General features: G+C 37.9%; 1 protein-coding gene across 2 annotated transcripts in view; it reads right to left on the bottom strand.

Annotated features, from left to right (window-relative positions):
- The window catches only part of LOC107666266 (pleckstrin homology domain-containing family H member 1-like), a 46,773-nt gene that overhangs the window by 14,184 nt on the left and 11,345 nt on the right, over nt 1–21,244 (bottom strand). For both annotated transcript variants that reach the window (XM_016457492.1, XM_016457491.1), the window contains exons 2-16: nt 19,285–19,454; nt 10,543–10,605; nt 9,214–9,363; nt 9,023–9,106; nt 8,855–8,936; nt 8,624–8,764; nt 6,343–7,139; nt 5,151–5,229; nt 4,299–4,390; nt 3,991–4,138; nt 3,679–3,815; nt 2,245–2,355; nt 2,052–2,138; nt 1,091–1,249; nt 650–730 (exon numbers count right to left, since the gene is read on the bottom strand). In XM_016457492.1, the coding sequence (XP_016312978.1) occupies nt 650–730; nt 1,091–1,249; nt 2,052–2,138; nt 2,245–2,355; nt 3,679–3,815; nt 3,991–4,138; nt 4,299–4,390; nt 5,151–5,229; nt 6,343–7,139; nt 8,624–8,764; nt 8,855–8,936; nt 9,023–9,106; nt 9,214–9,363; nt 10,543–10,605; nt 19,285–19,428 (2,355 nt within the window). In that variant the 5' untranslated portion in view covers nt 19,429–19,454. The remainder of the gene's footprint in view (nt 1–649; nt 731–1,090; nt 1,250–2,051; nt 2,139–2,244; nt 2,356–3,678; nt 3,816–3,990; nt 4,139–4,298; nt 4,391–5,150; nt 5,230–6,342; nt 7,140–8,623; nt 8,765–8,854; nt 8,937–9,022; nt 9,107–9,213; nt 9,364–10,542; nt 10,606–19,284; nt 19,455–21,244) is intronic.

The raw sequence follows: 21,244 nt of genomic DNA on the forward strand, positions 1-21,244 counted from the left end.
TCGCTTTCACAATGAAACACACGGCGGGCTAGAGTGAGCGGAGACCGGCGAGCTAGAGTGAGTGGCGCGAGCGGGCTTGAGACGGCGCGGCCGGCGGATTCGACGAAGGCTTACAAAAGGCTTGCAAAAAATGGCTTATCTTACTTAGTATTTTTGTCTTGTTTCTAGTCAAAATATCAAACCCACTGGCAGATAATTTTACTTGTTTTAAGCAAAATGCGCTTAATTTTTTACCTGGAAAAGTATTTTATCTAGTAAAAGTATCTTGATTAAAGAATTTTTTGATATTTTGACTAGAAACAAGACTAAGTAAGATAAGCCATTTTTTGCAGTGCAGGCTTGCGGCAACCACATGTGACGACCCCGGGCTGGACTCCGCTTCGTCCACGGTGAAAGCCGATCCGGCGACTTCACAACGAATCACACAGCGCCTTCACGACATGGCGGCGGCAACAACAATACTACAAGAATATCTCTTTGGATTTGAGACTTTAGTCTTTGCAACTTTACAGATCTTCTTTATGCACCAAGAGCTTGTAACACTTCAAAGAGAAAGGAAAAATTTAAATCGCATCATATGACCCCTTTAATGGAAATTTTGCAGAGCTACTAAAAGCACTCTGAATTGAAGGAAGCTGAAGATATCCACCTTGTCATCCTGGTTCCGGTAGTAGTAGAAGACTTTCCCAATCAAAGCACACCACACAAGCTTTGAATGACCATGTTTCACCTGTAAAGTAAAATGAAAGTCATCATCAGAAATATGGAGAGAGAAAGAAAAAGCAAAACAAGATCTTAATACCAGGTGTAAACAGGCTCAATATATTAAATATGTGGTTCTTTAATCGTCATCACTTCATTGTTTTATACATGTCAAAACTCTTACTGTTATGATAAGAAAATAGATCCAGTGACATGCTAGATTAGATGTAGTTCAAATACTGTAGATTTGACTAGATAAATTATTAGAATTTTTAGTGTTAGTTTGTGGCTAACATCAGAAGCTAATACCTATTTAAGAGTAAAACTAAAAACCAAACTGAATATTCATTGGGCTAAGCGAAGCTGGATCTTTCCTGTGAGCTCTTACCTTAGTTAGCCAGCCTCGCACCGTGGCCTTAGCTTCTTTATCCATGGAAATTGGTCCACTAGCCTGGACCTTGAGAACGTTCTGGAGAACTTTGATCCAGTCCTCCAGGATATTTGGGGAGTCTGCAGCCAAGTAAAAGGTCTTCTTCTCTGTAATTAACTAGAAACAACACACAAATGAGGAAAAACATGGACAGAGATTTAGCCAACAAAACTGGTTAATCATACTATGACTAGGATGGCAGTGATATTAAAATTCTGTCTTATTCCAATAAATTGCAGATATTAACATTTTGAGATTTTTTTTGTCTAAATAAAAACACAAAACAAACAAATAAATACATACATACATACATGAAGAGGCTCATAACTGATATACTCTTAAATCTTAATAGACCAAAAAACACAAAATAATTTCTACCATAATGGAATGCCCAGTAGAATATATTCCAAGTCAATTAACAACAGTAAAACAGATGGCCCATAATAAATTCAACAACACTTTTTATGATTATGATATTAAATAAAATACGAAAAACGAATAGGTCTGTCTGTCTGCCTGTCCATAACTATGCAATCTAAATATTTGACTATTAAGTGAACAGAAAATTTCACATTATATGTGAAGATTATAAATCAGTTCGGCCATGATGGAATGTCATGTGGTAACAGTAAAACACATCCAGATGACCTACAATAAATTCTGCAAGACATTTTATGATTATGATATTCAATTCCTCCCGAACTGTGATTACACTGATTCAAGATTGATAAAATTATACATAATTCCCCATTATTATTATTACACCTTTGAAAACCCAATAATGACAGCACTTAAGAGCTGAAAATCCCCTCAAAACGCAAGCGAAACTCATGTGATCCTCATATCAGGCTGTTTCTGAAAGCCTGAGGCTGACAGATTTGTTAAAGGCTGTTTAGGTGTATCAGCGTGTGTCTCTCACCTGGAATGTCTGAGCTCCCTCTCCGCGGGCTATATGACACGAAGAGTTCAGCTCCATTTGGCCCTGAGGTTTCCGGATCACGTCACTCTGAGAGCAGAACAAAGGCATACATCATCAGTGCTGTATCTCTAAACTTCCTTCCCTCACATCGTCTCTCAAATACCACCACAGAGTTGTGGAAAAGTCTACTCACCGGCGACTTATAGTACAAGATCTCCCCGTTCCTCAGAATGAACCAGCGCCTCTTCCAAGCTTTCACCTGACTGCCCATTTTCAGCAAGTAACCCGTCTTTTCTAGAGTCTCCTATATTGAAAGACACATACAAAGCATTTAAACATGGACAATCTGTATTCTAACTCTATCCTTCTAACATGAATTGGATTGAGGTGAATGGGAATGCTAACTGATAGCTGTCTCCAGTATTACAGAGCTCCTTGGACTAATACTAAAATGTAAGAAAAGACTGTACAATGGTTACAAATGTCATCTGAAGAACCTCTGTGCTAAAGAATATGCATATACTACCATTCAAAAGTCTTGGGTCAGTATGATTTTTTTTAAAGAAATTAATAAAAGTAATTTTATTCAGCAAGAATGCATTCAATTATGACATCAAAATTGACAGTAAAGACAGTAAAAAATTCTAAATGTCTTTTCTAGTATAAATATTTATATTTCAAATAATTGCTGTTCTTTTGAACTTTCTATTTATAAAAAAAAAATCCTGAAAAAAAAAAACATGTATCATGGTTTCCACAAAAATATTAAGCAGCACAACTGTTTCCAACTGTGATGACAAAAAAATTAAAATAATAACTGTGCACCAAGCATGTTAGAATGATTTCAGCTTTTGATTTAGCTTTGCCATCAAAGGAATAAATGAAATTTTAAAATGTATTAAAATCAAAAACAATATATTTAAACTGCAATAGTATTTACTGGGGCAGGGCAAGTTAACGCGTTATTATTGCGTTAACGCATTAATTGATTAATGGCGACAATTATTTTTCGCACATCAATGCAGTTTTTTATTATTATGAAAGTCCGTTGCTCACTGGCTCTGAATACACATTTATGATCGAGCCTCTGGACTCTGAGCATAACTTGTTTTTCTATAACAAACTATAAAATATTTTCTATAAAAATGTTAATGCCCTGGCAGTGGCAAATAGCTTTGGTTTTATATTTAATTTCATTACATTAATGTTAGTTGTAATAAGTTGAGATTTACAAGAAACATTTTAACTGCTGCTATGTAAAAGGAATACTGCTGTAAAAAGCACCTTATTTGTTTAAAGTGTTTGCAAACCAAATGTTATTGCATTTTTATTCATATAGCAGTACTTTTAAATGAAAAAAGTGCACAATATGCTACTTTTGAATTCATTAGTGAATTTTGTGCATAACAATGCGATTAATCACGATAAAAAAAAATTTTTATCGTTGCCCAGCACTAGTATTTACCAATGTTGCTATTTTTCTCCGTATTTTAATCAATTAAATGCAGCCTTTGTGAGCATAAGAAATTTATTTCAAAAACATCTTACAGACCCTACATTTTTGAATGATAATGTAGATGAGACACCAAATACAGAGGCGGCTCAAATGAGGAGTTCAGAGACGTACCGGTCCGACACTCTCGCATGAGTAGGACGAGGTGCGTTGCACCTTGTGCTCAGGCTCTGAGCAGTCACTGTCCAGTGAATATGCATCCGGAGGAATGGCATAGTCACTCTCTGAACTGATGGAGGACATAGACACACCTGCGGGACAAAACATCTTTGAGAATTTCAAGGTTTTTTTTTTCTTTTTAAAAACAAAATTTACACACTTAAATTACAGTTAAATAAACTAGTTAATTACATAAAATGGTTTAAAAAAAGTTAAATAAAAAGACGTTGAAAGCCCTAAAGTGGGTTATTTTACAGATTTCCTCACCTCTTTTGACAGCGCGTGGGCTGCCTGGAGTACTGCCCTTCTTATCTGGCACCAATGTGGATGTGTGCAGGCTGGCCAATGAGCTGCTGTCGTCTTCTGACCCAGAGTCATCATCTGGCAGAGGGACACTGCTGATCTGAGTTGCTTTCTGAAAGGACAGAAGCACATTGTAGCAAGGATGATAAAGACAAGTACATTTTGTATTACTTTAAAGACTTCTCTCAGTCCTTGATATGTAAAATAACAAGTTAGCTTGACACTTGTAAGCTAAGAATTAGTTAAGTCTCATATTGATGATGTAATCTTACCCCTTTAAGTGTGGAGTACACAGGCACACTGATGTTCTTATAAATGAGGTGAGTGAAGGGGCCAGTTGTTGAGTGCTGAGTTTGGGTGGATACTGGAGAAACAAAGGAACAACACATGGGCTCTTACATAAACTCTGCAAAGTTGTAAAAATTAATAGGGCCTGGGTGGGCACTTCAATATAATTTCATAAGCCCATTCCATTTACAGACACCAGTGAAATATGGCCAAATATGGCGCTTGTACATTTAATTGGCTTATTTGTAATTCAATTAAATTTTCTTTTCTTCTTTTTTACCCATTCAAAAGTTTGGGGTCTGTAAAATGTAAATGTTTTTGAAATTAGTCTGCACTTACTTGATCAAAAATACAGGGAAAACTATTATTACAATTTAAAATAACTGTTTTCTATTATTCAAAATGCAATTTATTCCTGTGATAACAAAGCCGAATTCTCAGCAGCCATTACTCCAGTCTTCAGTGTCACATGATCCTTGAAAAATCATTCTAATATGCTGGTTTTCCTTAATCCTAATATGCCGATTTCTTGTTATTATCAATGTTGAAAAGAATTTATTCGAAACAGAAATCCTGCTAAATTTTAAAATGTCTTTACTGTTAATTTTAATAAATTTAATGCATCCCTTGTTGAATAAATTAATTTTATTCATTGGAAAAAAAAAAATCTTACTGACCCTTACTGACTTGCTGTCCAATGAATTTCCAGTAATTGTCCTGCTGATTATAATTACTTAAGGAGGCATTATAAAAGTAAGTTGCGTGAACTGCCAGCAAGTTGCTGGTGACGGACATATACTGAGTGATCCGTGATTGTTACTGATTGGTTGACTGACCTCTCCCAATAGTCTTGGCTCCAAGACAGGCCTCTGAGACTCTCATTCCTGACTTAGCTACCGCATAAATCCGGCTCTCCTGAAAAACACACACAGAAACATGAAAACAGTGATGTTTATTTATCATACAAAATTTGCCAATGTAGTGCTAGGGTGATGTGGGTGGTTGCCAGGGTGTTGCAGTGTGGTTGCTAAATATTTCGAATAGTTTTCTGAGTGTTCTTTTATGTGTTGCTATGCAATCAGGTGGTTGCTTGCTAGCCCAAATCAAAAGAGCCCTATAAGCTCACCCTAAGCATTCTGGGTAGGGCTGCACTACTGCTGAGTAACTACTAATTTGTTTGGAACAAACACTTAATGGTACTTGATTTGATTGCACCATTAGTTCATCACTTATAAAGTAATATATGTTATAAAGTCTCTTCTGCTGACCAAGTAATATTGTAGTTACAAGTACAGTAATTCTGTGAAATATTATTACAATTTTAAATTACTGTTTTCCATTTAATATAATTTAATGCAATTTATTCCTGTGATGGCAAAGCTTTTTTTTCAGCAGCCATTACTCCAGTCTTCAGTGTCACATGATGCTTCAGAAATTATTCTAATATGCTGATTTGGAGTTCAAGAAACATTTCTTATTATCCTCAATGTTGAAAACAGTTATGCTGCTTAATCTTTTAGTGAAAACCATGATGATTTTTATGATGAAAGTTTAGAAGAACAAGATTTATTTGAAATAGAAATCTTTAGTAACATTCTAAATGTATTCAATCAATTTACATTTCAATCAGTTTAACACGCCCTTGCTAAATAAAAGTATTAATTTTACTTAATTATTTTACTAACCACCAACTTTTAAATGATAGTGTATAGTCCAAACAGCATACTAAAATATGTAATACTAAATATTTTATTAAATATTTTACTTAAAACAGTCATGAGTAATAAATAAATACTAATACAACAAACTGGAAGTGATATATTTTAAGTTATATTTTTGTGGTGATTTATTTTGTGTATACATTTTAACTAAGTTTAATAATGCTAAAAAAAAAAAGTAGAAATGCACCAGCTGCTCATTTACATTACAATCGGCACTTGTACCAACTTGATAACTTGTGATAGCAGATCTGTCCTCAACAAGCCACACAATTTGAGGTACAAGCCATAGTATTCTTTCCTGTCTTACCCAAGAGGGAAATCGGTGCAGAGGTGGTGTAGGTGGTTTAAGAGCTTCTGGGTCCATCATCTCAAACTCCTTGGCCAACCCTTCAAATAAGCCTCCATCAGTGGGCTGGGTTTCCATCTCTGACGCCTCCACCACACCCTCCATGCTTTCTGGAGGCCCTTCATCAATGTCCGTCTCCTCTAGCCCATGTGTGGAAACTGTCCCGGGGACCAGACTGTGGCAGGATGGAGAGGTGCAGTTTCCGATATCAATACTTACGTTGATCTGATGAAGGCACTCTATGCCGGGCTGTGGCTGACTGTGGTGTTTCTTCACAAGCTGGATGCTGTCACGAGGGGTTAGAGGGGTGCGAACTTTGGGCAGGGTCATGCTGGTGCCCAAGGGTAAAGGCAGAGGGAAGGGGCATGACAGAGGGAGGCGTACTAATGGGGGTGAGAGGGACACAGGAGGAGGGCTCGTCGGAGTGGGGGTAGGCGTGTCGAAGCCACCCGGACCAGGTGTCTCATATGCTGAGGAGGACGAGGAAGAGGATGAGGAAGAAGAGCGAAGACGCTGGGAACGAAATTTGCTGTTGAGTTCATCAGAAGAGTGATCTCTGTCCGAGGCTCCTCCCAATGCTCTCTCGCGCGTCACTCCAAAAGAAGGCTCCGCCCCCTCTGCACTCTCCTTTACCGAGGTTGTGGTGTCAACGCCATCTTGACTAGACTTATGAGAGTCTCCTTTGTCTTGTAATGTGGGAAGTAAAGATGCACTATTAAAAGCGGAATCACAACCCTCCATGATTTTCCTTTTGCTATCTGCAATTTGCAACAGATATAAACACATATGTGAAACATCCAAAAAGTGTACTTAATTAAAAGCTGAACAATTTTTTTAAATGATTTAATATTTTATTATTATATGTTTTAGTGATGCCCCAAAATTTAGGCAATTGAAAATATTGGGCCGAAACAGAAAAGACACGAAAAAAATGCACTTTTGGTTTCAGAAAAAATAATTCTGGCAGGCCAAAATCATCAATGGAAACAGTGATGTTTAATGAGTGCACAATAAACTACAAGTAACCATGTCAGCAGTGTAGATGCACTTCACAATGACCAAAAATGATGCTACAGTAGCAATGTGTAAAATTTGTTCAGCTAAAATATCAAGAGGCAGCTTTCAATAATAATGTTGGTGCATCACTAATATGTTTTGTTCATTCTAATATTATTTAAAAATGATTTTGATCAAAATCTTGATGTACCATGTGAATACTAACAACACAGTTGACCTAAACCATTTATGGAAACTGCACATTTTTTTTTAAATAATTGGCATAGCATTGATGCTAAAACGGAGTACAATATCAAAATAACAATAAAAATCATAAAAGAGAAGAAAGAAGAGAAATCTTAAATGTACAGTATCAAAAACAGCCTGGTTAAAGCTGAAGGCAGGAAATGGTCGCTACAATAAACCATATCTGACTTAATAAGTGGACTTTAAAACAATACAAAGTGTAAAATTAAGTCACTTTAAAGCTGCAGTCCGTAAGTTTTGCCTCTTTGTCGCCATCTCTGTTTGAAAACCTGGAATTGCAGTTACTTGCGGAATTATCTTCCTTGCCTGGGTTGTACTCTATGTATCTAATGTTTTGAGGAGTATGTGTGGCAGTCAGTCACCGCACCGGTGTGAATCCTATACTTTGTAATCACAAATTCTAGCCTACGTCTTGGAATATATGACCCAAATAAGAATTTTCACCGGATATTATCATCTGAACAAGTAAGTAACAAGTCTGCCACGTTTGTTCTGACCAACTGAGGAAAAAAGCATTACAATAAATCGTGCTACCTGGAATATAATTTAATTTAATTCACGTGTTTCATAAAATTCTTTCTGGATTACAATCCACCACCAAAATGATTTTTTGACATTTAATTATTCTAGCTGCTGTGAGAAAAGGCTAACGATCTGCCACCTGCAGCCCGCGAAAACCTACCCCTACCACTCAAATTAGAAAACATTATTATAAGATAACCGTTGAGAATCGGGCTAAAGTAAGGCAATAGTTTTGAACACTGGCTGGTTATGTACTTGCTCAAATATTGATTTTGGATCATTTTTTAACCAAAAAAGTTACGGACTGCAGCTTTAAATAAATCAACAGTTTTACACAATAAAGCAATATTTTAAGACTGTTCCATAAATAAACCTGAAAAAAAATGGAATCCGCAGAGCTCTAACAAAACTTCAAACCATGCTGAGGTAGATGATGATGATGATGATGATGATGTACCTGTACAGTTGGCTATGGACCCTGTCAATCTCCAGCCCTCCTCCTGGGCAGGCGGTGTCCCGGGGCAGCTGGGAGGGTGGAGTGGGCTGGAGGGGACCAGATGGGCATCCACCGCTGGAGACATGGGCCTCTCGAGAAGAGCTGACAGAAAGACAGTGAGATATATACAAACATAAGCAAAAGCAAATGGTAAAAGGAAAGAAAACAGGAAAGAAACTACAGTATGTTTACTCTGAAGCTTGTCTTGCAGTATGAGGATCTGCTCGGTCTGCTTCAGGTTTGCCTTCTTCAACTGCTGGTTCTCCGTTTCCATCTTCAAGACACAAAAAAGAAATGAGAAATGTAGATGACACGCTCTAATGTTTTTTTGATCCACCGTACTTCCATGTTTCAACTCACCTCTCGTAACTTAAATGTGACCCAGTCTTTGATTTTGGCAGCTTTTTCTTCAATTATCTTTGCCTCTTGAGCTCGAACCAAGTTCTGCAGATAAAGAGGGCCGTTTTGAACAACATTTCTATGAGTCCTTAAGTGAGAGTTTAATGGACACACATGACCATTTCTTCCTCACTGTGAGGACTTTTCTTTACCTGATTCTCCAGTTGTCCTTCAAGTCTCTTTATGATCATGTCTTTCTCTTGAATTTGACTGTTCAGCTCTTGATAACACCTGTACAATGAGTTTTCCGATTCACTGGGCTGCATGTTTGCAGACTTCAGTTTCTCCTCCATAATGTGGACCTACAATGGTAATCTTGATTAAGTCCTCAAGATAAATGTGGTTTATATAATTTTTTTAAATAAAAAACAGCTAATTCTCAAGAAAGAGTTGCCATTTGTGCTCCCAATTCTTATTACTTACAGTTGTGGTCAAGATTTGGTGGTCAAAAATTGCATAGTTTTTCCTTCTGGAGCATCAGTGAATGGTTGAACTTTTTGTAATAGTTGCTAGAGTCCCTCAGTTGTCCTCAGTGTGAAAAGATGGATTTCAAGATCATACAGTCATTGTTGGAAAGGGTTCAAATACACAAAAGATGCTGGAAAACCAAAGAATTTGTGGGACCTGAAGGTTTTTCTGAAGATCAGGCAGTTTAACTGTTCAGGACAAACAAGGGACTCATGAACAACTATCACAAAAAACAAAACAAAAAACAGCTGTGGATCATCCAGGTAACAGCACAGTACTAAGAATCAAGCTTATGTAAACTTTTGAACAGTCATTTTTATAGTCAACTATTTTCTCTTTTGGAGTATATGTAAACATCTTTTATGCAAAATATTTGATTCAGGTCAGTACTAAATAAAAAAATAACATGCATTTTGTATGATCCCTCTTATTTTGGTAAAATAATTAACATTTTTCAGATACTGTAAAGTGTATGTAAAATTTTGACCACAACTACACATACTTAGTAAAAAGATTCAGTTGATTCAATAAAACATTTTTATATTAATTTAATGTTTGTTTTTCTTCCATCTGAATATTAGCTAATTTAATCAAAAACACTAAAATTTAACTTTAAAAAATTGTATATGCAGTTATTATTTTTCTAAAATGCATTGTATATTTTATAAACCATAAATATTGACTATTGCCTTAAAGAAAAAAAAATATTGACCTAAAGTGGTTTGGCATAATAATATTTGCTTGCTAAGGCTGTTATTATACCTTCAACCCTGTAACTTTCAACAGCAAAACATTATGAAAGTACCAGTGTTAGCAAAATTACATTGTAATGGATAAAAACAAGCCAATGTGTGATTTACAGTATTACGAGGCACACTGCAACTGAATGAGTTTATATAGTGTTAATGAAATATCAATAAATATTTGGGCAAACAGGATGCTACTTCCTTAGATTTATCCAAATTATGGAAAAAAACAAAGGTAGGGATAGTGGTACAACAACTATACTGTACCTGTTTTTCAGCGTTCTCTGCCCGCTGGTCAGCCTCTATCACTCTCTGTTCCAACTCCTGCATCTACAGAAATAAACACAGAGATTCATGGATTGTTCTTTTGACGCTAGGATATGTGTGTGTGTGTTGGTTATATAAACTATGAATGTATGATAAACTATTAGAATAATCTACTGTATAACTGGCTTTGAGTGTTGTTATCTATCATGCTTAAGTGATTTTGATCATAATCCGGCACTAAATACTGAGGGCATGTTGTACTGGTGTGGGTTTGAGCACACTCATCCCACAACCCACTGCGGTTTTCAACAAGATCACCATAATGGCCTGACAGCACAGGGAAAAGGTTAGGGCATATACGTAAACAAGCCACCCCACTCCCAAGTTGGGAAGTTAGGACAAGTTTCCTGCATCAAGTAATGCGTCTGCACATACTTAAAGCGAAATGTCTCGTTGCTTGTCATGGCAAAAAAAAAAAAGAGAAAAAACACACACACACACACACACACACACATACATATGCACACACACATACATATACATACACATACACATACACACACACACACACACACATACACATACATATACATATACATATACATATACATATACATATACCCCGGCCATGACATGCCTTGTGCTCATTGTTTCATGAACTCAGTGACCCAGTAAAAAGAAGGACATGCATTCTAATGGATTCCAACTGTATGACCCTTTGTTCTTTCCCTTTTTCTTTCCACCCTTTCTCATTCCTCAAGTCAAGAGTACAGGGATTCCCAGGAGGCACCCACTCCATGTGAGCATTCCCTGAGTGTCGGTGCCAGAAGAGCAGCCTGTGGGGTCATTGTGTGGAGATGTGACTCTTCACCTAAGGTCAGCAAATGTACAGAAATGAATAGACGACACGGTGACAAATATGAACAAGGACATGCCTTCGCTGGCATTTCATCAGTCCGCATTACTATGGGAATAGTGTCCACTCACCCAAGCTCAGCACTGACCTCAGGTTAGCCTTACCCACTCAGCAATGATTCACTGAGCATTAAGAGCTATTCAACAACTATGTCGTAAAGTTTACTGGTGGTAAGTGGAGAGTGTTGAGCTACTGGCCTCAACTACAATGACACAAACAGATGCAGTGAAATTCCAAGATAAGGTAGTATAGCCTTTAGTCAGATTAGATTTCACATTTAATTTCAACTACATGAAAATTATGGTGTAAAAAAACTGTTAAATTATTAATTGGAAAAAAATTACATAAGAAATTATTTTATAATGTATACAGAAATCTGTTGTCGCCTTTATTTCTACAGCAGTTTATACAATACAAATTGTTTCAAAGCAGCTTTACAGGGATAAACAGGAAAATAATGATTCAATGATGCATACAGAGATCGATTCTGCTGTAAAGCAGCTCTAAAAAAGACAGTTGCGTCATTGTTCAGATGAGGTCAGTTCAGTGTTGATTCTATTCCATTCAATAACTGTGTGCGGATACAGATTTTAGAGTCGTGTAGTTTAAATGAGTTCATTATGTCGCATCTAATTTATGCAACCCCCGTTTTCCTACAATATTGTACTTAGAATTAGTATATAGCCAATTTACCAAAACTAAAATGAAAGTTCCCCCTCGAGGGAACTCACACTGCGTCGCGCGTCTGAAGCATGAATGAAACTATTCCAATCCTGATTGGTGTTGCGTCATGACGTAACATGTGACGGCATAGTCAGAAGCTACAAAGGGACGCCGGCACACAACAGAGTCAGCTTTTTGCTCTTCAGCAAGCGCTCTGTGTCATTGTGTGTCTTATTTGGTGTTGTTGTCACAAGCATATATATTATCATGGCGAGTGGACAGTTTAAGCGGTGTGTTCATCCCTGCCCGAGGTTTTTAACGGGTGGGGACACACATCAGCTGTGTGTTTATTGTTTGGGAGCGCAGCATGCACGGGCAGCTCTCGAGGGAGCTGCCCGTGTCGTATCGAGTCCATCCTGGCAATGGTTTCCAGGATAGGGCTAGGCCACGCTATCACTGTAAAGCAGTTACAAAGACTGCTGGGGCTCATGGCAGCGTCCAACGTAACACCTTTTGGCCTTCTGTACTAACCCCTACAATGGTGGTTGAAAACCAAGGGGTTTTCCTCAAGAGGGAATCAGTTCTGTATGATCAGGGTAACAAGGCGATGCCTTCGTGCCCTGTCCATATGGAGGAAACCTTGGTTTCTGTCCCGAGGCCCAGTATTGGGAGTGTCATGTCGCCGAAAGCTCGTTTCGACAGACTCATCCCTTACGGGTTAGGGCGCGGTCATGGACGGCCGCTTTGCGAGAGGTCTGTGGCAGGGCCAGCATTCCTCATGGCACATAAATTGCCTAGAAATGCTAGCGGTTTACATGGCTCTGAGGAGCTTTCTCCCAGATCTCAGCGGTCACCATGTCCTAATACGGGCAGACAACATGTCGGTAGTCTCGTATTTGAATCATCAGGGGGGTCTGAGGTCGCGCCCTCTGTGCAGACTGGCGCATCAGATCCTCCTGTGGTCCAAGGGGAAACTGTTGCTTCATCGCAAAAGCTGACTCTGTTGTGTGCCAGCGTCCCTTTGTAGCTTCCGACTATGCCATCACATGTTACGTCATGACGCAACACCAATCAGGATTGGAATAGTTTCATTCGTGCTTCAGACGCGCTACGCTGAGGGGGTTCCCCTAGTGTCGTTACCGACGCAGTGTCTCGTTCCCTTTCTCGGGGAACAAAGGTTACAGTCGTAACCAGAGACGTTTTCATTTAGCCGAAAACTGAAAACAAAAGCAAAAATAAAGTTTGGGTAATTCAATTTGTGTAACTGGCTAATTGGTTGTTGATGTTCTTATTTGATAAAATAAACCAGCCGTAGTTAGCAATGAGCCGCCTCTCGACATTTCATCAGAACAAATTTTACATATTGCTATGCTGTCATCATTTTTGGTCACGGTGAAATGCGTTCATACTGATAACATGTTTATCAATTGTAGATTATCCACATTGTGTGCACAGAGTAGGGCTGGGCAAAAAATCAAATGAAATTTTCATGCGAATCTCGTCAGTAAAGCCGCTTCTGGTGATTAGTAGTAAATCTCCAGCATGTGCTTTCAGATGGAGCGGCATTTACTACACAGAGTATATTTCGCATTTGATTTTTTGCACAGCCCTAGCAGAGTTTAAATGCGCTATTGGAGAAGCACTAAAAAATGTCAATGTTTAGGTAAATGGTTTCACCCCAAACTAATTCGGCCAAAATTTTGATGCATCATTAGTAGAAAGATGTGTTTTCAGTGTTTCTTTGGCTAAACGATAAATGCCAAAGTACTGTAGGATATATTGAGCATATACACAGATTTAAAGTTGGAACTAGCATGATCTTTAACATGATCATAGCACTAGCAAAACAGCAGTTCTCAGAATTTCTTTGGCTCCACCCCATAGTAACTGTGTTGTCATGTCAGAATTAAATACCGCATCTACAAAAGTCTTTAAAACTACTGAGTTAGCAAGATAACTAGGTGTTTTCGATGTTTCTTGGCCTGAATGATCAATAAGTAAATGGAAACTTCACAACTGGAATGGACAACACTTCTGTTCCTCACAGCTTGTTTTCGTTCATGTCAAATTAAACATGGAATCATTCTGACTCAATTTACAGACTTAAACACTGCATTAGCATGACTTTTGTAGCACTAGTTTAAAAAGCATCACCCAAACAGCTCAAATAAATGGCTTAACATTGAGCTTAAGGTTAAGACCAATGCCAAGACTGTCGACTGGGATGACAGGCCACAGGTTAAACAGATGGGGCAGGGCAGCTGTTCAGGCATCGGACAACCAGGTATGTGAAATATTTAACAACTGTTCTCTTGCAGTTGCTATTGAAAATGCAAAGAAGCTTTCCTCCTTGGTTGAACTCCAGAACTTCCTTAACCAGCTGACTTCACTGCTTCAGAATATGGAATCAGAGAATGTGAACTATGCATTAATGACTGTGGAAATCACCAGCATAGCATCCATCTGCTATCGGTCTCTTATTAAAACATAACCTTTTTTTACAGTAAAGCTGAGGTTCTTCAACATCTTTATAAACTAATGAGAGGGTGAAAAGTGTGAAGAAGAGCTTTTATTTTAATTTTTTTTTAAAATAAGTGCCCACTGTTGAAGAAACATCAAACTACTGCCTGAAAACGTAATGATTAACCATATTAGACACAGACACCAAAAGTCTGAAACTACCAATGGCTCAATAATCAATTAGAGAACTATGCAAGAAAATAAACACTAATGAAGAAGGGATGGTGTATTTAAAAATGGAGCAAGATGATAGAATGGAGATTGGGTGAGTTTGAGAAAGCGAGCGATAGCAAGAAAGTATTATTGCTATTGCAAGCTAATCCTCCTGTCTGGCACCTCATTAGAAACGAGACTGTTCTACAGAGAGCATGAAGAACTAGGCCAAATACAACATGAGGACCAACTTACTGAATCTTCAACATCTACTTTCCCATTTTAAATGCAAACACGTGGCACTCACATAAAGACTAGATAATTTCTGAGTGAAGTCACATCAACACGATCAGAGCTGAAATACAACTACATCTGACACTTTCAACTGAAGCAAATAAAAAGACATTAGTAACAATGTTCAGAATGGAAAACATGCATAGCCTACCGCTTACTGCACATTTGAATGTAAATACTGCCAATTAAAATCAGTGTGTGAAACAGTATGTATTATGCAACAATACATTTCAAATTTATATGCTTTGTTGCATGAGGTTAGTTGCTATTTTGCTACATGTTCTTGTGGCTCCATCAGCCAATCAGTGTTGCCATGACATAATTTCCTGCAGCTCCAGCATGAAAATGCTGCGTTCCATTTGTACTCTGAAGTCAAAAATTCTGAGTTCCCAGTAGGAACTTTGCAATATGCCCCTTCAAGTCAGAGTTCCAACTTGGAAACTCGGAGGAACTGCAACAACCCAGACTTCAGAATCCAATATGGTGGCTCAGCGCATCAACATAAGTGAAACAGAAGTAACATATTGTGTTTTAGCACTTCTGTTTGTCTGTGTCTCAAACACAGTGGTGCACTATTTTCTAATTTTGGTGGATATTACTTATGGTTATTACTTACTACTTAAGTCACTCTCATTCAAGCACACTGCATTATGGGTTACAGAGTTTACTGCAGTGTGCTCTGCTGTATTCTGTAAGGATTGGCAAAAAAAAATGTGTACATCACATTGGTATTCTGTTAATACAGAAAATGCATATACTTTGCACAGTACACATTATATAGTGCAGAAACAGTATGCGTAGTATGGTAGCTCTTTGAACATAGCTTACGTGCTCTCACACACTTTTTTTTTAATCTCATTCTACAATGGGACACAATTTTCAACTAAAGGGCATGTGTACGTGAACAGAATGGAAAAAAGTATTCCCTCACACCAGAATGAGAGATCACACCCCTCACACAATTCTGGGTCAAGCTTTTCCTCTGCAAAGTGGGTCAATGTGTAAAACACTCCTAACGCCGCCCAAAGAAGCAGATGAGAAAGGTTTGAATCTTTCTAAACAGGCACCAGCAGCAACCCCTCAACATTTTCTTTTGTCCTCTTCAACAAAACAAGCAGAAACCCATGAGACACTGAGCCCCGATATTCAGTGCAAGAGAGAGGCTGGAAAGAATGGGAGAGCAGGAGAGTGTGGAGGTCAGGGTTAGCGAAAGGCTGTTAGAGCGATGACCAGAGTGGGAAGAAACCTGATGAAGGACGCTTGGGAGCCGTCAAGACTTAATGTCCCTGTGGTCTGCGTGTTTGGACAGTAAACACCCTAATGGCACCACCACAGATATAAAAAAAAAAAAAACACACAACAACAGACCTACCTCTTGGACCGAAAAGAAAAACAAAATTGATGTTGTAGCTTTTGGATGGACTTATTAACATCAAGAAGAGCATATACACACATGGTTTACAGACCGATCTGATAATGTTTATATGTGAGGAGATGTTTATTCCACAGTGTGTTTATCGAGACAACCCTGATAGCACATCACGTACATGTCTATTTGACGTCTGCATTTACATCTGCAAGATGTATTTTTTAGTGTTTGCTCATCTGCAATACATCTATAGGACGTTTCCTATTAGATGTCAAACAGACGTTTAGAAGATGTCTTTAAGATGTTTATGATTTAGAATGTATGTAAAACTGACGTTTGAAAGATGTCTATCAGATGTTTGTACACAGCAAATGCTTTCCAGATGAAGCAATCTCTAACAGACATCTTGCAGACGTATGTGTGCTACCTGGGAAAGTTATGCATGAAAAATGGTTAGGTGTTCAGATTCTTCACTAAATGGTTTTATGGATAAAAAGGTTTGAGGTTGACTAGCGCAAAACCTCAAAAATTCTAAGGTCCGAAACATACTTTACATAAATACATGAACGCAGATGTTTCTAGCAATGCTAGCTCACTTTTGTGGGTTGCTGTGTTCCGAAATATGTCTACAATTCACGCAAATATGCTTTGCATTCTCAGTGTTGCCACAAGGGGCGCTACAGCAGGTATTAGCCTAAATGTCTTCTTTTACAGTCAGTTTTTTCTTTCAGGTCAACTGCTATCATGGCAGATCAACTTTTTAAAAAGAATCTTGCTAAGCAAGTTAGTTAAAGTCAAAAAGTTTATAGCGACCTGAATAATAATACATTATGTTTGAAAGTAATTATTTCGCCCCCCTGGAGTAGAAAGGTTTGTTACCTCCAAACAGAGTATGCTCAAGCAACATTATGCATAGCAACATGGTAGCAACCACTTAGAACATCTTAGCAGCCGCATAGTAATACTCTGCAATAGGGATGAACCGATACCACTTCTTTCAGAACGAGGCAGATACAGATACTTTTATTTTTAGTACTTGCCGGCACAGAGTACCGATACCTGTATTTTCATGCCATTTGTAATTTTTAAAAATACTGAGTACAGAAACCAAAAGAATATGAATATTGTAATTTGGCTTAGTTCATTTAGCAAATAGCTATTTCCTTCAATTATTTTCACACTTAATTTTGCCCATTTGTACAAGCTTTTGTTACCGTCACTGTTCATTTTATTGCTCTATCGTATTTTCTTTATTAAATCTTTAATTTAATAGCACATTACAGCTGCTCCATTGCAACGGCTCAGTACTGTAATCACAATATGTTTTCTTGTAAAAATGCAGGGAACGTTATACATAAATTTTGTAACAGTGATAAACATATTTTCTGAAATATAATAGTATAATAAATATAAGTCAAGTTTTTTATAATCTGAAACGGGCTGTGACTTATATTCCAAAGCCACTCGTATAATGCTATTAGCGTAAAGCAAGCAAAATATGCACAACACACGCACACATTTGTATTGGTGCTGAACAAGAGAGACACGTACAGGTTGCTAGTTTCACTTTAGCTTTAAATGAAGTTGTGTATGCTTGACGTTTAAAATAAATGTTGTTTATAGTGAATGCCCCTATAATTTTTGCTGCCACCACACTCAATCCAATCAGCAAATTCAGCTTGCTCACATCAGCTACAGGCATGAATATTGAATGTTTAACATTATATTAATTACATACATGTACTTCATAAATATCCTTAATCTCCAATAACTCTATTCTGCTCTCTGTCATTCTGTTGTCGGTGTTTCTTTGTCTAGACACAGTACTGTTCACAAGCTGTGTGGTATCGGCTTTTGGTAACGGAGCATTTTAATAAGTACGAGTACGAGAACAGGAGTGCAGTATCAGACCCGATACGATACCAGTATCGGTGCATCCCAACTCTGCAACCACCCACAACACCCTACCAAAGCAGCCACAAACAAGCAACACCATTTTCTTATATAATATGAAAATAGTTACTTTTGCTAATCTGGTAATTAATAAAGGAATCCATCCCTCGTCTATCAAACACACACACACCGACACACACACACCTGTATATCCACTCAAGCATTCACACGAGTCAGTGGTTTCCCCCTGACTTTCCTTGCAGGGCCGCCTGCCAAGTTTGACAGTTAACCTCTTCTTGCAAGACGAAACGCTGAGGTCAATGTAGCATGACCAAACCATAAAGAAGGAAGGCGAGAGAGAGAACGGAGGAGAAACTAAGTAACTTGTTCCACTGTGACTGAAGAAAAATACTTTTTAAAAGAAGTAAACGAGAAAAAGAATCAGCAGTATCACCAGTACAAAAAAGTACTTTGGTGGTACCATAGCACAGTGATGTATCAAGTGGTAATACCACGGTGCTTTGATATATCATGGTACTGAATGATTACAGTGTTCAAGAAACATGGTATTTACATGGTGCAACCAAGTCACTTCAAAATACCATGGTAAATGTCAAAAAATAAAAAGGTAGTATTATGTTTTGGTTTCTTGTTAATTAGTAGAGGAGTTCATGTGCAAGTCATGAGATGCAACCCTGCAGCAAACCATGTTTACTACATTATCTGGCTTTAAACAGCATTTGATGTTCACTGTCAAATAAAATGGCTTTGTTACAGTCTAATTCAAGGGGAAGGGGATTGATATTTGTTTTGGCTAGATGAACTTGTGCATACATAAGCAGTGTAAAATGTACATAAAATAAACCAATATGCGTAACTGGAATGCAGTGGGCGAATGGTAGACCCTGTGTTACCCATAATACCCCTCATTTACCCTCTCAGCAAGTAGGTGGCGGATATTTCCCGCTTGCAGACGAAACCTCATGAGCTGCGTCTCGAGGGCGATGCATCTCTTCTGCCAGTCCACACTGCTGTTGTGCACTGCTGCCGTGGATACACCCTCCATCACCTCTGCCATCTGTGCCTGTGTGCCAGGCTGCCAACCTGCAGGTAACAGTGATGGACATTTGTCAGGTGGAGTGAAAACACAATGAACTTTTACATGCATGCATGCATGACAAATAGAGGACAGGGTTAACAGGTTTGCCCTGAAGCCTGCAATGGAGGGGTGGGACCTTGGACCCAGGCTTAGAGGAAAAAAATACATAAATGAACCACTGTCTACTGAAATTAGATTGTCTATTGGACAGTGCAACTAGAAAAAGACTGAAAGCCCATCGAAACCAAAGCCAGACCTTAATAGTAGTGACCAATTGACAGGCCGGACCAATTAATCTGACAATTTTTGAAAAGACTGACACTGGCTTATAATTGTCCTTGTATCAATTCCAAAATCTACCAACAGCCTTGTCCACAGAAAATGAATATTTTCTGTTTCCAATGCTTCATTTCCAGTGTTCCCACACCTTTTGACCAATGAACTGCCAAGACCTTTTCATTAAAAGTCAAAAGTCACCTTGTAAAATCATTTCTGATTATTGGATAAGTATTTGAAAATAAATGTATAGAGATTGCATTGAAGGAGGGCCATTTATAGCCTAAAGAACCATAAGAGTTGAGCATAACTGGCATAATTTCCAGTCCTTTCCAGGACTGACATCCCAATTTTTAAAATTACCTGATATTCCTATTTTCCGTGATCTGGATTTTAGCACAGCTGTGTAGATGTTATCTGCATGGAAGCATGTTTCTGCATCAGAGTAAAAACTAAAAAGTGGGACTGTGCGATAAAGTTTAAAATAATTTATAAGATAATAATTTATATTTATGAGAAATGAGGTCACAATTAGAAATAAATAATTGTTAGATATTGTTAATTATTAGATATAAGGTTGCAATTATGAGAAAACAGTCACAATTGAGATATGTCATATTGTGAGTTACAAAGTTACAATTATGATAAATAAATTCACAGTTATTTTGAGATAAAGTCACATTGTGATACAAAGTCATATTTGGGAGAAATTAAGTCAATTACAAGACATATGTTCGCAAAAAAAATGCCAAATTATACTGTTAGCTGTAAAGTTGCATATGCTGTCATATTGTGAGATACAAAGCTAAAATTATGAGAAATTTTGAGATATACAATCATATTGTGAGATACAAAGATGTATTTACAAAAAATTAAGTTGCAATTACAAGACATACTTTCGCAATAACACCAAATAAAAATTACAATGCCAAAGTCACAATTATGAGAAATAAAGTTGCAATTACAGAAATAAAGGTGAAATTTTTAGATGTATATATACGGTCATACTGTGTGATAGCATAGACTGTAAAAAAAGATGGGTTAGGGTTAGGGTTAACCCTAACGACGCGTCTCCTATTCCTTCCACTATAGAAAAGTGAAGCCAAAGCATCTCAGTATGGCTGCTGCCATCTTGAGTAAATGACGTCATTTGGAGCCCGAGTCTGCGCAGTAGAGATTCGTTTGGAGCCACAGTCTGCGCAGTAGTGTCGTGAGGTGGAGCCGCGGTATCAAACTCCCGCCCAAACTCCCTCAGACCCAATCAACCATAACGACTCGCCCCGTTTTTATAGCATCAAATTACTAGCTAAAATCAAACTTATCACAAAAACGAACAACTGAACATATCAGCGTGATAACAGCTACCTTTAATGACCAAAACTTTCTTTTGGAAAATTGTATTGGAAGTGTAATTAATTTTTTTATTTTGACTCAAGTCCCATTCGTTTACATGGAGAGGGCGGGGTTTATGACCTGTACTGCAGCCAGCCACCAGGGGGCGATCAAAGAGCCCGCAGCT

The sequence above is a fragment of the Sinocyclocheilus anshuiensis genome, unplaced genomic scaffold (assembly GCF_001515605.1).
Source record: "Sinocyclocheilus anshuiensis isolate Anshui unplaced genomic scaffold, SAMN03320099.WGS_v1.1 scaffold936, whole genome shotgun sequence".
Lineage (NCBI taxonomy): Eukaryota > Metazoa > Chordata > Actinopteri > Cypriniformes > Cyprinidae > Sinocyclocheilus > Sinocyclocheilus anshuiensis.